This window comes from Vanellus vanellus (genome assembly GCF_965231255.1).
Source record: "Vanellus vanellus genome assembly, chromosome: 19".
In the NCBI taxonomy this organism is placed as follows: Eukaryota; Metazoa; Chordata; class Aves; order Charadriiformes; family Charadriidae; genus Vanellus; species Vanellus vanellus.
In genome coordinates this window covers 1,633,360-1,654,344 of record NC_138924.1, presented here as the reverse complement: position 1 = coordinate 1,654,344, position 20,985 = coordinate 1,633,360, and the positions used below count along the sequence as shown (strand labels likewise).

Genomic DNA, 20,985 nt, shown 5'->3' with positions numbered 1-20,985 from the left:
TTGAGGTGCTTACAGGGCTATTTCGGTGCACTCTCATTTACCCACAAAGTGAAACTGCTCTGTCTGTCAATAACCATTACTCACATCCCTATTCTTAGTATCAGCCTATGGTGAGCGTAACCGCCTTTGCCTAAATTCTGTCTGCAGAAATATCTCTGAAATTCCCAGTAACTTCAGTCTCCTGAATCTTTATCTTCAACGCCCGTTGCAGCGATGCATCGGGAAGCAACACGGCTCTGTGCAAAACTAATAACGAGGAACTTGGTCGTCACCCAACGCCTATTCCTGATAGTGCCTTGCATTTCATGTTTAGGAGGAATTTAGGTCTAGGAAGTATTTCGGAGTGTTCGAGGGAAACTGGGACCGGTCGGTGAGTTGTGGTTACGCTGTAGGTTTGTATTTTGTGCAAAATAACCCTCTCGTGGAAGAGGTGCCGTGCGCCTGCATTCACGAGCAGGGCTAGGCGTAACGATGGCATTCATCTTTCGCTGCTCTTTTATTCCTGTTGTTTCATAGGGGCCAGCCGAGCTGACGGGGACTCGCGCTCTGTTCCTACCTGTCAGGGGAATTACTTCTTAACACTTTCATTTGTGTGTTTGCCCCCAGATGGGTGATTTCGGCTTGCGGCACCTTTCTAAAAGGCAATGATTCACCAAAAGAGGTTTCTCTCTTGATTTCTGGGGTTTGGCTGGAGCGTCCAGAGAATCAAAATGACATTTCAGCCGCAAAACAGAGCAGGTTTGTTCTAGAGTGATGCTCACGCGCATGGCCCTCAGAGCCCAGCTTCATATTATCTATCACCACCTTGACAGAACAAGAGGGAATGGCTTCAAGCTCCAACAGGGCACATTTAGACTGAACATCAGGAAAGAATCTTTCACAGCAAGAGTGGTCGGGCATTGGAATAGACTGCCCAGGGAGGTGGTTGAGTCACCATCCCTGGATGTGTTTAAGAGATGTTTAGATGTGGTGTTGGGGGATATGGTGTAGGGGAGAACTCTGTAGAGTAGGGTAGGTGGTTGGACTCGATGATCCCAAGGGTCTCTTCCAACCTAGGCAATTCTGTGGTTCTGTGATTCTAAATATCATTCGCAGTTTTTTCATTTTGGGTTTGATAGTCATGTGAAGCAAGTTTAGAAGCTGGAGGAGTATTTTGGTGTAAGCGCTGCATTGGAGAAATGCTTTTGGGGTTTGTGCAATTCATGGTGAATGTCTTCCTTGCCACGTCACGTATCTTCATCCAAGATGAGCGAAAAGGAGCCGTGGGGTTGGGATGGGACCCAGCCGCCGTGCCGTATTTGCCTTCCGCGCCCCTCTGCTCGGACTGGTCCGTTTAGATGTGTACAAGCGCAGCCGTGTGCTTTGTGTGACAGATGGGGTGATGGCACCGCCGCCTCCACCTGGGGTCTTTGGCAGAAAGCACTTGTGGTTCTGCACTGAGCTCGTTCCTCTCCAGGTAAGGAGAAGCTGAGAGCTGAGCCCTGGGGAGCGCTCGCTAAGACCTGGGAGCCCAGCAAATTAAATGGGGACACCGATTTTCCCGTTGTAGGACACAACACGCTGCCCAAGCCCCATTTTTGGGTACTGAGGGGTCTTTGGCAGCTCAGACCAGAGCGAAGGATCCTTCAGCTCCAGCTCGGTGCTTTAACTGGGGCACGGCTTGCTGCTGCGTTGGGCTGAGAGTTGTGTCTGAGGGAGAGAGGAGAAATTTGTTTACCTGTGAAATTTGTTCGCTGTGATTTTTATGCTGGGTGGAGAGGAAGAACACGACTGAACGTCAGCAGCTTTGCTGCCCTTGAGAAAAAAATATATTCACGTTAAAAAAAGAAAAGTAAATAACATGTTCCTGTTAAGTGCCCGTTAGTTATACATATTACATCTAAAAGTAATTATCATTTAATTAGCAGTCTAGCGACAGTGGAAGGAGATGAAGTTACAGTTATGTTGCATTTATTACTGATGGCAAGCAGAGGGCCGTATTCCCGATGAAGCAACGCCTGCGGAAGCCGTTGGGACCGTCCCTTCGGCGACGGCGAGCAGCGCGGCGGAGCCGAACCCGCCGGGATGGGGGCTGCAGCGAGCGGGACGGCAGAGACCCAGAGCTGGGACCAAAGTGAGCCCACTGAAGGTTTTCCATCTTTGATATTGACTTTGTCCATCAGGAATGAGATGCTCCCATTTGAAAACCAGTGGGATTAGGATTAGATACCGGATTGGATGAGCCCGTGTAGTTGTTGACGCCCAAATGCTGGTCTCCATCTCGGTATTTCTAAGGAGAAACGTTTGGTCGGTTTTGGTTGGTGTTTTTTTTTTTTTTTTCTTTCCCTTTTCCTGCATTGAGCATTTTGTTATGTCAGAGATTGGAAGTGCCAAAGGATCACATGTTAGAGGAAATAAAGTGCGAGAAACCTTCATAGGGGTGAAATCCTAGTGTTCTCCTGCTCTCCTGTCCCTGGGATTTTGGAAGTGGTGCAAATACAAATCCTTAAATCCAGGACTACATAAAAATGTTGTCTTCTTGAGGAACCGGGAAATGGTTTACAGGCGTTGGCTGCCTGTGTTAAATCCCAGTATCGAGGAGCACCGGTGAAGGCGCTTCCCGTTCTGCTCAGAGCTGCCCAACGAGGTGGATTTCAGTCGCTGCCAATTAGCAGAAATGAGGTTTTAAACTACTTCTGGTGAAACTTTGAAGCCAGTCCCTGACGTTGCCCTGGGGAATTCTGCATCTCTACCGTGGAATAAATAGGTCTGATTTGCATAGACAAACATTACCCTTTTAGTGAAAAGTTTGCGTGGGATCGAAAAGCCCTGAATAAGCTGTTCAGGAGCGCACTTGCCACTTGCGCTGAAGAGGCGACTGATAGTCGATAGGAGGAAGAGACCGTGACCTTCTGTTGATTAATCTTTAAAGGTATGCGCTCTCCTTACCTGCCCCGTGTTCCGGAACAGCAGCTCTCCTGTGCCCCTGCGGTGATACACAGCGTGGGGAAGAGACTCTGATTTACTCTCACCTCCTGCCTCAGATGAAAATTGCAAACGGCTTTGTTTTGCTACAGTTTTATCTCATGTTGGTTAACGTGTTTTAACTAATGAGATGTAAGAAAACATCTATTTTCCTCGCGGAGCCAAGGCTTTGTGGCTTAGCTCCTGGGTTTGATTACGAGATGTGCTCCGGCTGGATGATTCCTGTGCGAGCAAAATGTAACGGCAATTTCCAGATCTGCTTTGAGTGGAAGACCTTTAGGGGAGCGGTCGTATAGGAAAAGTAAAACCAGGTTAACTAAATACTGTGCCTTTCCGACCCTTCATCCATGCGAACTTGTGCTCCCCGGTGTGTTCTGTCTTGAAGTGCAATGGTTTTCCACACAGGGAAAGTATTTTTCTTGCTCTCTTTTTACGCGTTTTTCTGTGGCTTCCAGTATGAGCCGGTGCATATGTGAAAATCACGCTCTGTTTTATCTCAGCCTCCAAATCTGACACTCTGCGTTGCCTCTCCTCCAGGACTGTCCCTAATAAATCACTATGAGTGATCACTACTCTTTCTCCCAATTCTGCCTTTGTGAATAAATGGGGTGCCGTTAGGGGTCGGCCCCCGGCGCACCGGTGTATGCGAATGTGCCGTCCTGCTCCAGCGGCCTGCGGGAAGGAGCCTCTTCCCCCGTGCCCCGGGGAGGCACCTGGGCCCAGCGCGGCGGGACGAAGGGTTCAGACCACGTGTGGAAGACTGGGTGTCCCCCGAGAGCCTGGCTCTGCACCGCCTCCAGGAATAGCTCTGCAACTGCCATTAAATCAGCGAAAACGAAGAGCCGTCTTTTAAGGCCGTCCCAAGGGAGAATCCTGTAATTGCAACTATTTCCTCAAAACCATTCCTGAGCAGAGACCGAGTCCCATTTGAAGGGTAATCACCGAATTTGCTTTCTCCAAGGTGACTTCTTCAGGGCTTGTGCTCCGGGTCTCAAAGCTGCACACCTGGAACACCGTGATGCAGCGCTGCTCCCCCGTCAGCGCGGGGAGAGAGGACCGGGACCGTCCGAGTTACTCCTTGCACTATTGTCGGCGCTCGGGCTGAGGACGGAGAACAGCCCAAAAGGCCTTCCGCAAGTCCTCTTGACCCTGAGCAAGACTTGTTCCCATCTTGGGGCTGTTGGGCTGGAAGGGTTTCTCGAGGTTGGCGTCCTTTGCTGAGGTCCCAACAAAGATGGCCGTGGGAGATGGTTGGGCAGTCGGCACGTGGCCTAAGTGTCTTCTGCTGCGGAAATGGGCTCAGCCATGATCCGTGTACTGGAGATCTTTGGGGCTGGAGTTTTACTTCAGCTGACTAAATAGGTGGAGTTGGGGACAGCTACTACCTGCACGTGAGCATTTTGAGAGCCGTTAGCAGCACGCATCTGTAGGAAAGCTCCTGCAGAAAGTGCTGAAGAACCAGGAGCGTGGAGGTGGGCGCTCAGGCATCCGGTGATTTTTAGTGCTGGCACATCCTTGGGTTTTCTAGAATATACAAGGAAGGAAAATGCTTTTCGGGAATGGCCTCGGCAGTGGTTTTTACCCCGGAGGGGAAATTTTGGGGTTGAGTTATAGCCCTGAGGCTTGGACGTGGGAATAGAAACCTGCTGTAGACTCGCACAGTGTGTCTTAGCACACCGCGGGCACCATAAGGACGTGCACGTGGCTTTCCGTGCCACTGGTGGCTTAAAGCAAGGCTAGAAACAGCAAACGGGATGCGCCGTTCCTCGCTTATAAGGTTATTAACTACCAGCGCTTCTCTCTCCATAGATGACTTATACTGGGGGGGGGTCTGGCGTGCGTAACGGTATTGGTAGTTAATGCAGCAGCTCCAATGTGGAAGTCACTGAAGTGATTTTATAAAAGCTTTTTCTCAAGAGCGTTTAGGTATTATACTCATCTGACAGATGAGGAAACGGGGGTACAAAGAAGTTAAATGCTTTGCCTGAGGAGGTCCCAGAGCGAGCCGCTGCTCGACATGGAAATGGGAGCAGGCGCACAACAGCGACAAAGTCAAATCTATCTCGAGCAAGGTCACGGACATGGGTAGACTAATAGGTATTTTAAAAAATACGTAGTTTTCACAGCTTCTTTGCCATTAAAAGTTCGAGTCGTATTAATCTCCAGTAAATGCAGAAAAGGCATTCAATCTAGCATCTCTTTTATGCGGTATCTCTTATTTTTAATTTGTTTCGCAGATTCTGTAGTACTTAGCAACAGCGGGAAAATAAACCCATTTGAAACAGACAATTAGCCAAGGTCACTGGGGCAGGGAAGCTAAAATTATTCAAGAAACAACTATTGCAGATGCCATCCTGGGGATGATATTAAGCAAGGTACGCTGCTGTGGGCTAAAATGCCGTTCCTTTGTAGAAATTTTATTACATTCTTGTGAAAGACATCCAGCTTTCATCTGCCCAAGCCATTACGCAGGCAGTGAAGGGAAGCTGAGAGCGTGGCTCCTGCCTGACTCCGCATCTGCATGTAGATGTCCCGCCGTAGGAGGCAGAAGCAATATTTATTTCTCCTTTGGAGATGCGCTTCGGGTGTGACATTAGTTTTCAGGCTTCTGCGATCGGCATCTTGCCCTCGCGCGCTGCTGTTAGCCGCTTCCCACCGCTGCCCTGGCGCTCGGACTCTCTTCCACTAACTGCAAACTTCTTAAATTAATGATCTGAAGTTTGCTTTTAAAGCAAATACCGCTCTGTAACACGCACCCAGGCCGTGTCTGCCCTGCATGGTGGCTTTAGGAAGACGCTGGGACGGGGCTGAGGGGTGAGACAGGAACACCCTGCGTTTCACGGAGTCACAGAATGGTGGGGGTTGGAAGGGACCTTCAGAGATCATCCAGTCCCACCCCCTGCCAGAGCAGGGGCACCCAGAGCAGGTTGCACAGGATGGCGTCCAGGCGGGTTGGGAATGTCTCCAGAGAAGGAGACTCCACACCTCTCTGGGCAGCCTGTGCCAGTGCTCTGCCACCCTCAAAGGAAAGACCTTTTTTCTCATGTTGGGATGGAATTTCCCGTGTTCCAGTTTGTGCCCGTGGCCCCTTGTCCTGTCGCTGGGCACCACAGGAAAGAGTCTGGCCCCATCCTCTTGCCACCCTCCCTTTAGATATTGATCAGCATTGCTGAGATCCCCTCTCAGCCTGCTCTTCTCCAGGTTGAATCACACCAGTTCCCTCATAACAGAGAAATGCTCCAGTCCTTTGATTGTCTTTGTAGCCTCCACGGGACAATCTCCAGCAGTTCCCTGTCCTTCTTGACCCGGGGAGCCCAGAACTGGACACAGCGCTCCAGATGTGACCTCGCAAGGGCAGAGTAGAGGGGGAGGATGACCTCCCTCAACCTGCTGGCTACGCTCTTTTTAATGCACCCCGGGACATCATTGGCTTTCTTGGCCACCAGGGCACATTGCTGCCTTGTGGTTAACGTGTTGTCCACCAGGACTCCCAGGACCTTCTCTGCAGAGCTGTTTTCCAGCAGGTCAACCCCCAATCTGTACTGGTGCATGGGGTTACTCCTCCCCAGGTGCAGGACCCTACACTTGCCCTTGTTGAACTTCATTAGGTTCCTCTCCACCCAACTCTCCAGCATGTCCAGGTCACGCTGAATGGTGGCACAGCCTTCTCGTGTGTCAGCCACCCCTCCCAGTTTTGTGTCATCAGCAAACTGGCTGAGGGTACACTCCATCCCCTCATCCAGGTTGTTGATGAATGTGTTGAATAAGGCATTTGCCCTCGCAGCTGAGGAGCTCATGGGAAGGAGAGCTGCAAGGGTCGGTGCCAGGCAGGAGGGTGCTGCCTCATCTGCATCCTCATCCTCGTTCTCGCTGGTGCCTCCTGGATGTGGCCAAACCCTCTGTGAGGACAGGGGAAGAGGGGCAAGGCACAGTGGTGGGGGAGAGCTGATGAAGATGGCCAGCAGGCCGGGCAGGACCGGGTTTGTCTTCGGGTCGCTGGTTCTGTCTGCCTGGCCCACCGTTTCCCCTGCACGGGGACTTGTCGTGCCTTGCCTTGGCATAGTCTTGTTTCACAGAGGAATGGGGTCGCTTCCAGCTCCAGGCTCTGCCTGAACCTCTCCTGTAACAGCCTCACCACCAAGGGCCCCGAGAGCCGGGGCAGGCCCCAAGGATGCGGGTGGTCACTAAGCCAAGTGCAACTGAAAAATGGGCTTCTTGTTTTCCAGTTCATTTTTAATTCATTCGCTTCATCTTCTCTTCCATTTCTCTGCCCCCCAAACCCTGAGGGATCAGAGGTTTCCCCTCTGGCTGTGCAGTTGGACTGACTGCAGATCCCTGTCAGAACAGCACGTTGCCCAGGGATGGCGGCAGCCCCGGGGTGGCCTTTGGATGGCTCAGTGGAGACGCTGCCCCTTCGCCACCCCAGAGCCGTCCTGCTGTGGTCAGAGTGGGCCCAGTGCGTGGTCTGCAGTGGGCTGGACTGGCCAGGAAGGCAGCTGGAGCGGGAGGGCTCCAGCCTGGAGTCCCTTCGTTGAGGCCGAGCGGTCCCTGTGCCCCAAGGAGACAGCTTGTTGCCAGCAGAGAAGAGGGTTTTGCACGGTCTCTGACCCATGGAGCTCTGCTGCCTGTGGGCAGGGTCTGAGTTAACCCTGTCTGACCACCAGAGAGGTCAATCCTTAGTGCCGATGCACTGTCCAGGCGACAGCACTGACAGTTGTCTCTGTTTGCAAATCAGGTCCTTAATTTCGTCTATGGCCAAAAGAAAATCAAGTGTTTTATCATAGAGTCTCTCGTAAAAATAAAGATGGTGTTCTTCCTTACGCTGGTATCATCAGGGAAATAATTCATAAGCCACTGCTTAAAGCTAAAGGATTATTTATCATAGAATCATAGAGTGGTTTAGGTTGGAACGGACCTTTGAAGACCATCCAGTCCCACCCCCCTGCCCTGGGCAGGGCCACCCCCCCCCCAGCCCAGGTTGCTCCAAGCCCCGTCCATCCTGGCCTTGAACACCTCCAGGGATGGGGCAGCCACAGCTTCTCGGGGCAACCTGCGCCAGGGGCTCAGCACCCTCACAGCCAAGAAATTCTTCCTAATATCTCATCTAAATCTCCCCTCTTCCAGTTTGAAGCCATTGCCTCTTGTCCTATCACTCCATGCCCTTATAAAAAGTCCTTCCCCAGCTTTCTTGTAGGCCCCCTTGAGGTACTGGAAGGCCGCTCTAAGGTCTCCCCAGAGCCTTCTCTTCTCCAGGCTGAACACCCCCAACTCTCCCAGCCTGTCCTCCCAGCGGTGGGGCTCCAGCCCGCAGGTGGTCTTTGTGCGCTTCTCTGGCCCCGCTCCAACAGGTCTATGTCTTTCCTATGTTGGAGGCTCCAGAGCTGGAGGCAGTACTCCAGGTGGGGTCTCCCCAGAGCAGAGCAGAGGGACAGAATCCCCTCCCTCGCCCTGCTGGCCACACTTCTTCTGATGCAGCCCAGGATACGGTTGGCCTTCTGGGCCGCGATCGCACACTGCCGGCTAATATTGAGCTTCTCGACAATCTGCACCCTCCGGTACTTCTCAGGGCTGCTCTCCAGCCATTCCCCGCTGAGCCTATATTTGGGCTTGGGATTGCCCTGACCCGGATGTAGGACCTTGCACTTGGCCTTGTTGAACTTCATGAGATTGGCACGGGCCCACCTCTGCAGCCTGTCCAGGTCCCTCTGGATGGCATCCCTCCCTTCCAGCGTGTCTACTTTGCTACACAGGTTGGTGTCATCGGCGAACTTGCTGAGGGTGCACTCGATCCCACTGTCCTTGTCACCAACAAAGAAGTTGAACACTACAGGTCCCAGTACTGACCCCTGAGGAACACCACTTCTAACTGGTCTCCACTGGGACATCGAGCCGTTGACCACAACTCTTTGAGTGTGACCGTCCATCCAGTTCCAAGTGGTCCATCTGTTGAATCTGTGTCTCTCCAGTTTAGAGACCAGGATATGGTGTGGGACAGTGTCAAATGCTTTGCACAAGTCCAAGTAGATGACATCAGTTGCTCTTCCCTTGTCCACTGCCTCTGTAACCCCTTCGTAGAAGGCCACCAAATTTGTTCAGGCATGACTTGCCCTTGGTGAAGCCATGTTGGCTGTCACCAGTCACCTCCTTGTATTCTATGTGCCTCAGCAGAGTTTCCAGGAGGATCTGCTCCATGATCTTGCCTGGCATAGAGGTGAGACTGACTGGCCTGTAGTTCCCTGGGTCTTCCTTGTTTTCCTTTTTGAAAACAGGTGTTATGTTTCCTCTTTTCCAGTCGGCAGGAACTTCACCAGACAGCCACGACTTCTCAAATATGGTAGTTAGTGCCTTAGCGACTTCATCTGCCAGTTCCTTCAGGACCCGTGGCTGTATCTCATCAGGTCCCATGGGCTTGCGCAGCAGGCTCCCACCCGTGAGCCCTGGCTGAAACGTGGCGGTGCAGACGGGCAGCAGAAGTGGGATATTGTATCTGTTTTGGACAAGTCTGAAATCTCCAAATGGAAAATAAGGTGTTTGAATTTGGTGTGTTTAATTAGGAATGGCAAGATTGGGAGAGGGACAAATAACACCTTTCTGGGCAGGTAAAGGGCCATCCCAAACGTACTAAATGCGGTGATGTGTCTCCTAAAGCACTGGGATTGTGTTGTCCAAGGTGAGCGACTCCACGATTGACGTTTATTAAAAACAACAGCAGTTTAATGGAAATTGGACACCCCAGCAGTTCTTGAAGTATGTTCTCAGCCTTCTTGCGCTCAGTGCTATGACCGCTAATTATTTTTTTAATATCTTTTTTTCTACATATTTTATAACTTGCACTTCAGTATAAAATTGGAAGCAAAATCCAATTGTGTAGGGAAATTAATTTCCTTGAATTGAAGAAGCAATCTACTTGAGACTTTTTAATCATTAGATGATAACTGTGCACTAAAAGGAGGAAGACCATTAAAGTAACTTAATAGACTAGGATAAACGTTTTTCCCTGGATCTTCTTCATCTTTATTTAGAGATTCACGCTGAGGAGATTTCATCAAAGCTGCTCTTTTTGACCTTTGGTCACTTATTGCGTAGAGGATCCAACCAAAATAGTGGCGAGGAACTAACGCTGTGGATTTCTGGATACGAACCCAGTAATTCTGCTAAACATCTCTGTTCATCCTCTCCTGCCAAATTCTGCTTTTCCTTTCTCATTAAAGAAAGAATAGCTATCGGGACAAATAAAAATGCATTTAGCTGAGCCGAGCTGTGTGTGATTTTTAAAAACAAAGTGTGTTAATGCTTTTAATTAAGGGGCAGAGGAACAAGAGGCTCTATCAGCTCTTTGTCTGCGGGCCATTATTTCATTGTGGATGGGCTATCTATTATTGTAAACGTCCACCTTTTGGAAGGATTTACTACAAAATCAAATGGTGTTTTTATTTAAATTGTTGAGCGCCGCTTGATTCCTCATTTATTTAATATGGAGGCATTGTTACAAAGAAGAATGTAGCACTTAATTTGTATTGCTTGAGGGACCTCAGATGCGCTCGGGAGCGCTGCTTTGCATGCTTCACGGTAGCGCGGGTTGAAAACAGAATGCGCCGCGAAATGAGGAAGAGGAAAATTTGAAGGTGAAGTTACAAGGTCCCAGTCAGGCTGTTTCCGAGAGCGGTTTTGGAAAGGATCGGTGACTCTGTGGTCTGTAAAGTGAAGTCATGTTGCAAAATAACGATGAGAAAAGCTTTCTTAGGCTGCAGCTCCCATGCATGGCTGTTGAGCGGCTTCCAGTTCAGGAAACCTCGTTTCTCTGGCGGCGAGTTCCCAGTGAGCCACGTTATTGGATCAGAAATGCAGTTTCATAATGTCTGAAAGTTTCACCTGGACTTTTTTTCCGGCTTTAGCTGTTCTCTTGAGTGCCTTTAACAGACCTAACAGGTTGTGGCTGGAGAAGTCAAAGGTTCCTGTGCTCCCCCACACCTCTTCCCAGTAGAGGAGGTGAACTGGGTTGTTCGTGCTCCATGTAAAACCTGAGCAACTTACCCTTCTATTTAATTCCAGGAGGTAATCTAGGATAATGGAGCTATTAGATTTGGCATCTCCAAGGTGCTTATCATTTCAGAAAGAATTGTTTCTGCTAATGGCAGTTAACTTGCTACAAATAAAGCAGTAGAATTGAAATCTTAAGTACTAGAGTGGCAGCAAACCGTGAAACATTATACCGCTTATAGGAAGGAAGGCCGAGCTGGCTGTCAGGGAAGAAATCTATTGAAAAAATCCTCTGATGGATTCCGGCTCTAACTAATTTAATATGGCAGCAGCATTCAGCTGTTCTACCAGTCTATTAAAAGTATTAAAATGCCTATAAATAAGAATACTTAAGTGGCTGGAACTCGTCATCCAAGGAGCTCGAGGGTTTCCCAAAGATTGATTTGGGCGGCTGTCGGCGGAGCCGAGCCGTGAGGTTCCTTGGGGGTCCTTGAGCCCTGCGGCTGCCCGGGGGGCACCGGGGGCGCCGGGTGCTCCTCCGGCGGCTACAGGCAGTTTGTGCGGTGTGGATGGAGCGGCTGAGCGTGGGCCTGATCCTCGCTGTCTGTAACCTGTCTCTCTGTATTCGAGGATGCCTTCCTCCCCTGCCGGCCCTAACTGCTTAGTTCAGCCTCGAAGGTGCTCCATGGCATGGACAAGCCGTGAAGCGTGCTTTGAGGCAGGACTCTGGGGCTGCCGGTAAGACACACGATCCCATTGCCCATTTCGACCTCAACACCAGGTTCCCTTTGGAAGAACGGACGTTTCTAAGAGGTGCGAGGTTTCCGGGTCCGCGGGCTAACCGTTGGTGTTACCCACTGCGAACCTCTCCCCGGCAGCAGAAGGCGAGTGTCCCCTGGGCTCAGGCCAGGAGCTGCGGAGGGGACGGCCGTCCCGTCCTGCATGGTGGAGCGTGCCCCTGCTCGAAGCTTTGAGCCCAGGGTGGGCAGGGGGGTCCCACAGCTCCCCCAGGCGAGCGGAGTCTGGCAGAACCTGGGCACAGCTTAGCTGTAAAATTCGTCATCTCCTCCTGCTGATCCCTCTGAGTGGATCCCTGTTTTTTGGTTTTTGGTTTTTTTTTTTTTTTTTCCTTTGCAGCATGGATTAAAAAGAAAGGAAAGCAAGTTAAAGGGGAGAACGGTTTTTATATTTATATTTTTAATACAGAAAATATCCCAGGGGGTGAGCTTTCCACGTACCATAACCGCAACAGATTAGCGTGTCCCCAAGCAGCGAGAGCGTAATGATACGGTTGTGTTCAGTGCCGTGCTCTGTGGCAAAGCGTAATTTTATGGACAGGGTCACAAGTGTTTAACCATTCAAAAAATATCCCCGAATGCGATCTCAGCCTGCGTGACTCGGAACAGCAGCCTCATCTCGGGGAAGCTGTAGCAGATGGAGATCAGGTCCAGTGTTTTCTACGGTAACGAGGGAGGGACGGTGCGCGCGCACGTGGCAGCCGGGGTCGTTAGTAAACACAGTCATCTATTAAGTCCTTGAAATAGCACAGTTATTATAAATTAACCCCCGACACTGAGCTTTTCCTCAATCTTTCTGCTATTCTCTTGATGTCAGTATTGGTGGTATCGCTCTCGTTTTTCTCTATTATTTCCCGTGACCGGACGCTGCGCTCGGCTGCTCTCGCAGAAGTGGAGCCGGGCAGCGCTGGTCGCCGCGGGGCACGAGGGTTCACGGGATGAATGCGACACTTTGATCTCTAACCCGGAGCCCCGTCGATATCGGTGGAACTGGGCAGATGACGCGGCAGATGTTTCTGCAAGCAGTTGTCTTGAGTTTTTAAAGAATATGCTTTTCAAATTTGCAACTTACCTCGTTGTCACTAGTTGATAAGAGTTCCTTTGTGATATGTAAGAAAGATCGCAGTCGGAAACCTCGTTTCACAAAGGCGCTGTAAAAACCAGTGTCTGTCCTGAAGTTTCCTCTGTTACTGGATGTGCTGGAAGGAAGTAAGAGAAAGGAAACACCGTTGTTATATTTCCTTTACGAATGGGGAATGGAAATCCCAAGAATTTGTGCCCTTGCCCATAGCCACACCAAGATGTTTGTGACAGAGCCAACACCTGAAGGCTTTTCAGTCATTTAATCCCAGGAGAACTCTTTCTCCAATCTACACAGCAAAACGAACTGAAATTTTGGACAATTTCATTGCAGTAGTGAAGTAATGTCTTCAAAGGCACAGAGCTCGCTCATTGCTGCCAAGTCTCTGAGATAACTTTGCAGAAACTAACCCTCGGTCCATTAAAAATTAGAAAATGTCAATAATTGTGCATTTCTGTTGGTTTTCTTCTGGTACAGGACGCCGGCGATGATCGGTTGCTCGTTCGTTGTGCACAGAAAGTTCTTTGGCGAGATTGGGCTTCTGGATCCCGGGATGGATGTGTACGGAGGGGAGAACATCGAGCTCGGCATCAAGGTTAGTGACACGTGTGCGAGAAAAATTGCGCCTAACAGTATTTAAGGAACCCAAAGCGACACTTTAACAAGTTAACATAAACAGTTGTTAGAATGCTGTAGGGGAGCTGAGCATTGACCTGTTTTATAGCATTTTAATTTTTAAGTTTAAGGGGGGGAAAATGACTTGCTTTTAGAGGTGAGTGTAGGTTTTTTTCTTGGATGCTTATCTGTCTGACCTGATGCAGAAAGCTACTGGGATGAAATGGCATGGCCAGTTAAACAGGCCCTGGTCACGTTGTCACACCGTTGTTACGAGTTACGAATGTCTTAAATACCATGAAAAATACTGTGCGGTTTTTGTCCTGCGAATGGTCTTAGGGGGGCTGGTGGGACTCTGGTGAGTATCTCAAGAAGACACAAAGCCTGAAAATATTTTACAGGCGTTCAGCATCTGCAAATGAAACCAGGTCACAAACAGGCAAAACCTGCTGTTAAAAGAGAGACACTAATAGCTGTGTTTTTAGAGCTGCCTCAGTGCATCCGTGCAGATATTCGTCGTTCCAGAACCCACCGCGACAATCCGCTTGATTACTGTGTACAATATTAGATGTGGCTTAGTGATTCGAGTGTTTACATACAGTGAAGTGATTCATACGCAACGAATGCAGTGTTCAGAAGCAACTTGGGATGGCAAAGTCTATGGAGATTCTTCCAGGCGCGTTTTAGAGTACGGCGCTTGTACGTTAACAAGCTGATAGGGAGAGGCTTGAGACTTATAACTGGAAAATTGAATTGACTGTGCTGTTGTAAAAATGAAAAATCATTGTTCAGCTCATAGATTTACCAGAGGATATTTGCTTTGCTGGCAAATCAGAAGAAACTTAAGAAATCTATTGTTATTGGCTACGGGGAGCAGTAATCTCGCTTAAACAAGGGAATAGAAATTAAAGGCTTTAAATATGCCGCATAGCTCTTCTCCATATGAAGTAATTATTGCACATCATCGTGCAGCTCACTGCTTTGGTCTAGAGAGGTCCCGCTCTAAACCACGTTTCTCTCGTGGCTATCCGTATTTGTTTGTTTGTGGGATTTTTTAATAATATCGTTGTGGCATTAATCTTCTCAAAATTAGTAATTTAACCTGTTTGCTAGGTTTTTGGGGGATTTCATAGAAGATTGGCTTCTTAACTGGAAAAATAAGATGGATGTCTCAGGGACAAGTGATGAGCATATGTCCTCTTCTTTTTCACATGCTGAACTTTCTAAAAAGGCTATCTAATAAACATCCTTTTGGACAAAAATAATCCCTCACTTCCCCCAGTGACTTTCCAGGGCTTGCGGTTCCAACCCATATGTTTCCCGGCTGTTTGCTCACTCACATGCTGTGTGTTCTGGTCAAGGTTTTAAAAATATTGGTGGTTTTGAGAGCCAAAATACTTTAGGAAATCCACCTCGTAAGACTATGTAGAAAGTAGATTTTCAAAGATACCTGAGCTCCAAAAATCAGGCTCTGTGCAAGTGTCTTATTTAGCAACCAAGAGCTAATGACACATGAGTCCCATTTACTGCATGTTGGCCGGTGTGTAGGCAGGTAAGGTAGAGCGGCCCTGGAGATGGTGCGTCTGCACTTGCCAGGTATTTTGAGTTCCACTGCATAGTAAGATTTCAGTTATAGATAGTTTATCCAAGCCCTGGTCGTTGGATAGAGAGTCATTATGGATTCAGGCAGATGTCAGGTCTCAGACGGATGTATCTGTTTCTGAAAGTCCTGATGTACAAATCATAGAATGGTTTGGGTTGGAAGGGACCTTGAAGGTCATCTCGTTCCACCCACCCCGGGTAGGGACACCTCCCACCAGCCCAGGTTGCTCCAAGCCCCGTCCAACCTGGCCTTGACCACCTCCAGGGATGGGGCAGCCACAGCTTCTCGGGGCACCCTGCGCCAGGGGCTCACCGCCCTCACTGGGAAGAATTTCTTCCTAATATCTCACCTAAATCTCCCCTCTTCGAGTTTGAAGCCATTCCCCCTCGTCCTGTCGCTCCATGCCCCAGTAAAAAGTCCCTCCCCAGCTCTCCTGTAGGCCCCCTTTAGGGACTGGAAGGCCACAATAAGGTCTCCCCGGAGCCTTCTCTTCTCCAGGCTGAACCCCCCCAGCTCTCCCAGCCTGTGGAGCGAGTTGCCATCAGAGGTTGCCAGCCCTTCCTCGCGGCTTTGTAGTCTGCCGTGGCTGGGGTCTGGAGCAGCCATGGCACGTTACCAGTAACGTAGGTCTCTTTGTAAACAAAATCGGTGTAAAGGATTAAGTTGAACAGAAAATGATTAGGCTTTTTGTGGGTGTTTTGCCTGAGAAGTGGCTGACTGTAGTTGGAAAAGTAATTTGGTGGTTCCTTGTTTGTTTCAGTGATTCTTGGATGAAAATAAACACAGAAAGTATTTATTTTCCTTTTGACGCTGGTGCAAATTCCATCATCTTTCTGAGAATCATACGGCATTTTTGAAAGCATTATATTCTTGAATTACCAGAACCGCTCAAAAACCCAAAAATGAGATAATAAACCCATTGAGGCTACAAGAAGGACGTGTGTCTGCAAAAGCACTAGCTATCTATATTACGGTGAAATGGAATGCTAGTAGTCTGAATAACAAAATGAAATAAATAATTGAGAAGGTTGGGCTTTCCTGAGGACCAGGGCCATACACAGTACAAGAGTCTTGTTCTATTCGTATGCTTCCAAGATTCCGAAGTAAGCTGTGCTGTACCTACGTGGGATGAAATATAAGGGCCGTGTGTTTCTTTCAGTCGCTGCGTTCAGTTAGCTCAACGAGGGAGCTCCTACGTGGACCACTTAAATAAAACCCCGTTCCTCGCGTTGGCGCAGGTGGCTCTGGGCTCGCTGCTCTCCCGTGCGTGCTGGGAAGCATCCTCGGATTGCTCAGATAATAATCATAAAGCCGTTAAGCACGTTGCTGCCCCAGGCAAATTCCTGTTCTGCTTGCGGGGCAGCTCTGGCCCTGACAAGGGGAACATGCTCTTCTCTCTATTATTGCAGTTTCTTTTAGCGCACTGGAGTGTCTCCAGAAGGTTGTACTTATTCCCTCCTCTTTTCCCTGATGTCCACTACCTCCCTTCCCGAGGCAGAAGCGAGTAATTCCCCTTTTCTTAGCAGAGAGCGGAGAAGTGTTTGTTGGCGTAATATTTTGACCAAGAGGTTTTCAATATCCTTTTTTTTTTTTTTTTTTCCTCTCCTCCCCCAAGGTGTGCCTTGCTTGATTTGATTATTTGATTATTACAATAAGGTAATTTGATTATTACAGTAGCGCCAGGTCTCTCCTACCGCGGTGAGAGCCACAAGGACCAAACGTTTGATGCGTCCCTGCGTTAGTCGCTCCCCGCAGCGGACTGCTTGCGGGATGCCATCCTCGCGCCCGGCTGGTGACCAGGTGATGCCGATGGAGCTGCTGGAGCTGGGGCACGTGGAGTCATCTCGTACCTGCTCTCGGTCTTCCCGCAGGAATTGGGAGAGCAAGTATTGCTCCAAGCTCCCGCCGCTACTCCCAGGGAGCGGGCAGGTGCTGTAGACCAGATCCTGGTCTTGGTCCCAGCACAATTAACGTGTCCTCTCTGAACAAGCTTTGAGCCAATTCTTTTAACCCTTCGCTGTACTGAACAAGTTTCTGCTCTGATTTTATGACCTGGTGTCCAATGTCCACGGCGTGAAAGTGTTGACGCTGCTGTGGGTCCCCACCGGCTCCACGTGTGCACTTTGGCACAGAGCCTTCTCTGGCCGTCTCTGCTCCTTCTGTTGGAAATTTGTCTTTTGTTTTAAAACCTGTTTGTGGCCCTGGCTTTTAGTGACTGTGTGGCTAAGTGGGAAGACTGCTTTTGCTGCGTGTCTCGCTTTTTCTCTGCAGGGAGGGTTTCATGGGTTTTCGTGGTTAGTCACGGCCATTCGCTAAAGATGCTCCATAAAATTGCGCGTGTCCATTTGAATAGAGATGCAAACGTCTCTTGCATGGCTGTTGCCATGATTTCAAAGTCTGGGATGGGTTACAAGGTTGTTTTCAAAGTATTTTGTGCGCCTGTCATGCATTGCTAATTAAACTTATTTGAGTTGTCTTTTAGAGATTAATTTAATCAATAAGGATATTATTGCTACTTTGATGGTATCATTTGTACAAATTGTCACTTGGAGAAAGCAATTAACTGAGAATGCTTATTAGCTGATCCATCCCACACCTTATTTGTGTAGTAAGAATCGATTATTGAATTCATTAAGAAGAGCACAATTCAGGGATCCCTTTGAGGTTTAATGACTGACTTGAGCTACTTTTCACTGTGAATGTTAAATTGTCTGAAGTTTGGGTTGGATCTTTTTAAACTATTTGCAGAGGAAAAGCACAGCGTGTCCTCTTAATATCCCAGATTTTTTTCCCCAAATTTGGCGTCTGCATTCCACAGGCCGGGTTTCGGGCGCTGCCAAGCCAGCGGTTTCGTGCACGGAGCGGGCGGCGTTGCGTGCATGTGCATAGCTCTAAGGGCTGGGAATACGGAGATTTGAAAATCGAACGGGTCCAACGAGGGCATTGAGCATATTGTTGTTAGTGGCGATTTCTTTAATAATCAGGCTCTCATCCTGCAGCCACTTCGGCCCAAAAGTAACCTCATTGCAGCGGCAGTGACATTCATCCTCTCCCAGAGGGTACCGTGCCTGTGTACCCTTCAGTCTTTCAGAAACCCTTAAAATAGATTAAATGGCGTTTTAATGGTACAAATCTCTTGTGTCCGTTTCATCCATGAAGGAGCCCATTTTGTTTATATGAGTACAATTATTCATATGCTGAAATGTTGAGAGGGTCGGGAAAAAAAAAAAACCAACCAAAAAAAACCAACAAGAAAAGGAAAGCCATCACATAGGTATATTTAAATTCCACAAGGGAGCTTGGCTCTTTCTGCAGTCAGAAAATCAAATCCTTCTCTTCCTGCATACATTTTCCACAAAAATGATGGCTGTATCTTTTTTTTTTTTTCCGAAGAAAACAGTGAGGGTATTTAGAGGAGGCGGTTCTTTCAGCATCCATGGCTTTGTCGGGTCTGAGGTGAGGGATGGGCAGGCTGTATCCAGCCCTACGGGAGGCAGAAAATCCCCTCCATGGGGTGCTGGGTGGGAGCAGAGGAGGGATGGCAGGGCAGGGCTGTGACTCAAGAGAAAGATAGTTTGCTTTTTTTCCCCTCTTTTGTTGTAAAAATAACGCTAGCACAGGCTTGCTTTCCCAGCGCAACTGTGAACCCAGGCTGCGGTGCGGATACTCTGTGGCTTTATTTGAGGTTGTGCCCATCTCTGAAATAGAGAGTGATGGACGCGAGCGTCACGGGGAGCACATAAATGCCGCCGCTGGACGGGTATTTGGCTAGGTTTCTACTTGCACGGACCTAATATCGAAATAGTTAGTGCCTGTCATCAAAATGTAAAAACATCCCTGGTTAGGGTGGAATTTATTTTTCTAATGTCAACCAAACGCACAGACATCTCATATCAGGTGTCACATTTTCACTGGGCGTTGTGTGTTACTGCCGTCACTCGAAACGTTGTTTTGCCGGCGCTTTTTGTTTGATCATCTTCAAACGTCTCTCTCTCCCTCTCTCTCTCTCTGTTCTTCTGATTAATATATTAAAGTCTGGGTGCAGGCAGAGATAGCTGACGGTAGGCAGCACCTGAAATCCCTTTTTAACCACCCTGTCCGTCAGCGCCCGGGCGTGAATTCCAGCGTTCCTGCAGTGACTGGCGCGTCTGCTGGCTTCCCCAGCCGCCGGGCCATGGGCACGCCGAGGCTTGCAGGATGCGGCGCGTGGTGGGATGCGGGAGATCTGCAGTGATGTGTTGTTACATTTTTTTATCACTTTGAAAAATAGGAAGCTGAAAAGCATGTAATTTATTCATAAGGCTTTATTAGGCTTGCGAGGGTTGGCTGAGGCGCAGTAGTTAGGGTTGAATCAAGTTTCTCATGATGTGCAGGGTTGGTTTTTTTTTTTTTTTCCTTTCTTCACCTAGCTTTGCTGAGACTGAATTAGTCATGGAATTACACGTGAGGCAACGAAAGGGTTTTTTTGGGAGGTGTGGGGACAAATCAGCCCACGCTTCTGATGGAAGGACTTCGAGGAGCACCGATAGGGTTTGCTTCAAGCTGTCTCCCAAGCTTTATTTTGTGGTTGGTTGCAGGAGGTGTCGGTGCATCAGCTGGCACACGTTTCTGGTTGCAAGGAAGGAGAAAACGTGCCTCGGACTAGGTGAAAGCTTTGGGGTAAAATTGCCAGATATAAGTTGCTTATCTGGGGAGTATATGCAGTTCAGTTATCCACTCTTTTGATATTTCTTCATGAGATGGTGGAGTTTGAGATCCTTAGGGCGGCGAGGAGGGCACACAGTAATCTGAAGGGCACCTAGAAGAAAACTGGAGAGGGACTTTTTACAAGGGCATGTAGTGATAGGATGAGGGGGAATGGCTTCAAACTGGAAGAGGGGAGATTTAGATGAGATATAAGGAAGAAATTCTCTCCTGTGCGGGCAGTGAGCCCCTGGCGCAGGTTGCCCCGAGAAGCTGTGGCTGCCCCATCCCTGGAGGTGTTCAAGGCCAGGTTGGACGGGGCTTGGAGCAACCTGGGCTGGTGGGAGGTGTCCCTGCCCAGGGCAGGGGGGTGGGACGAGATGATCTTCAAGATCCCTTCCAACCTAAACCATTCTGTGATTCTGAGAATTTATACTGAGGAACTGCAATCTTGACGAAGTTGGTCGGATGCAGATGATGCAGAAGTCGGTGCCGGTGGCGGGAGGTGCTGGAGTGGGGCTGTTGGCAGGAGGGGAAGGGGATGAAACTCTGGGCTCCCCTAGCAGGGAAAGAAATTTTGGAGTTCGAGCAAGAGCCAGTTAGAAGACCTTAGTAAAAGTACCGGGGGAACCACCAAAGCCCGGGATAAGTTTTATTTAATAGATGTTGGAGTTACGGTTGGCCCAACCTGACGTGGAGGACGAAGCTGCGTGGGGATGGATCACATCTCCCTCCTGTAGCTCCAGGCACAAAAAGCCACCCAGTAGCTTGGAGCAGCCGCAGCAGCAGTGGGTTTGATGCAGGCTACCACAGAGCCGCCTCCAGCTTGCCAAAAGCCCGGAGGCTCCTGCAGTTTAGGAAAAGTAAAAAACCAAACAAACCAACAACCCCCCAGCACAAACCTGCCAACAATATAAACTCAAGATCAGCTTTTAAAAAGTGTTTTAGCAGGCAGGCACCAAAATCCACTTAGAAATTGGGGCTTAAGGCTGTTTCCAAATAAAAATCAAGTTAACTTGGAAGAAAATAAGAGGCAGAGTAGGACTGACCTTGGAAAAGGTCTCGGAAATAGAGCTTTAGAAATAGTGATGCAAAGGTAATATGTTGCCTTCGTGTACAGCCACAGTCTGTTTATTTGTACCTGTATCCCTGTTCCCCTCTGTATCGCCTCTTCAGAGTGATTCTTGTGTGGTTGGAAGAAATATTTCCACCACTGAACAATGTCCAAACACTGACTGTATTTATTTCAAGAGCAGGAACCG

At 49.0% G+C, this 20,985-nt stretch overlaps 1 protein-coding gene across 1 annotated transcript in view; it reads left to right on the top strand.

Annotated features, from left to right (window-relative positions):
* GALNT17 (polypeptide N-acetylgalactosaminyltransferase 17) overlaps window positions 1–20,985 on the top strand; it is a 225,474-nt gene that overhangs the window by 129,027 nt on the left and 75,462 nt on the right. The window contains exon 6 of the mRNA XM_082493169.1: window positions 13,300–13,417. Coding sequence (XP_082349295.1) covers window positions 13,300–13,417 — 118 coding nt within the window. The remainder of the gene's footprint in view (window positions 1–13,299; window positions 13,418–20,985) is intronic.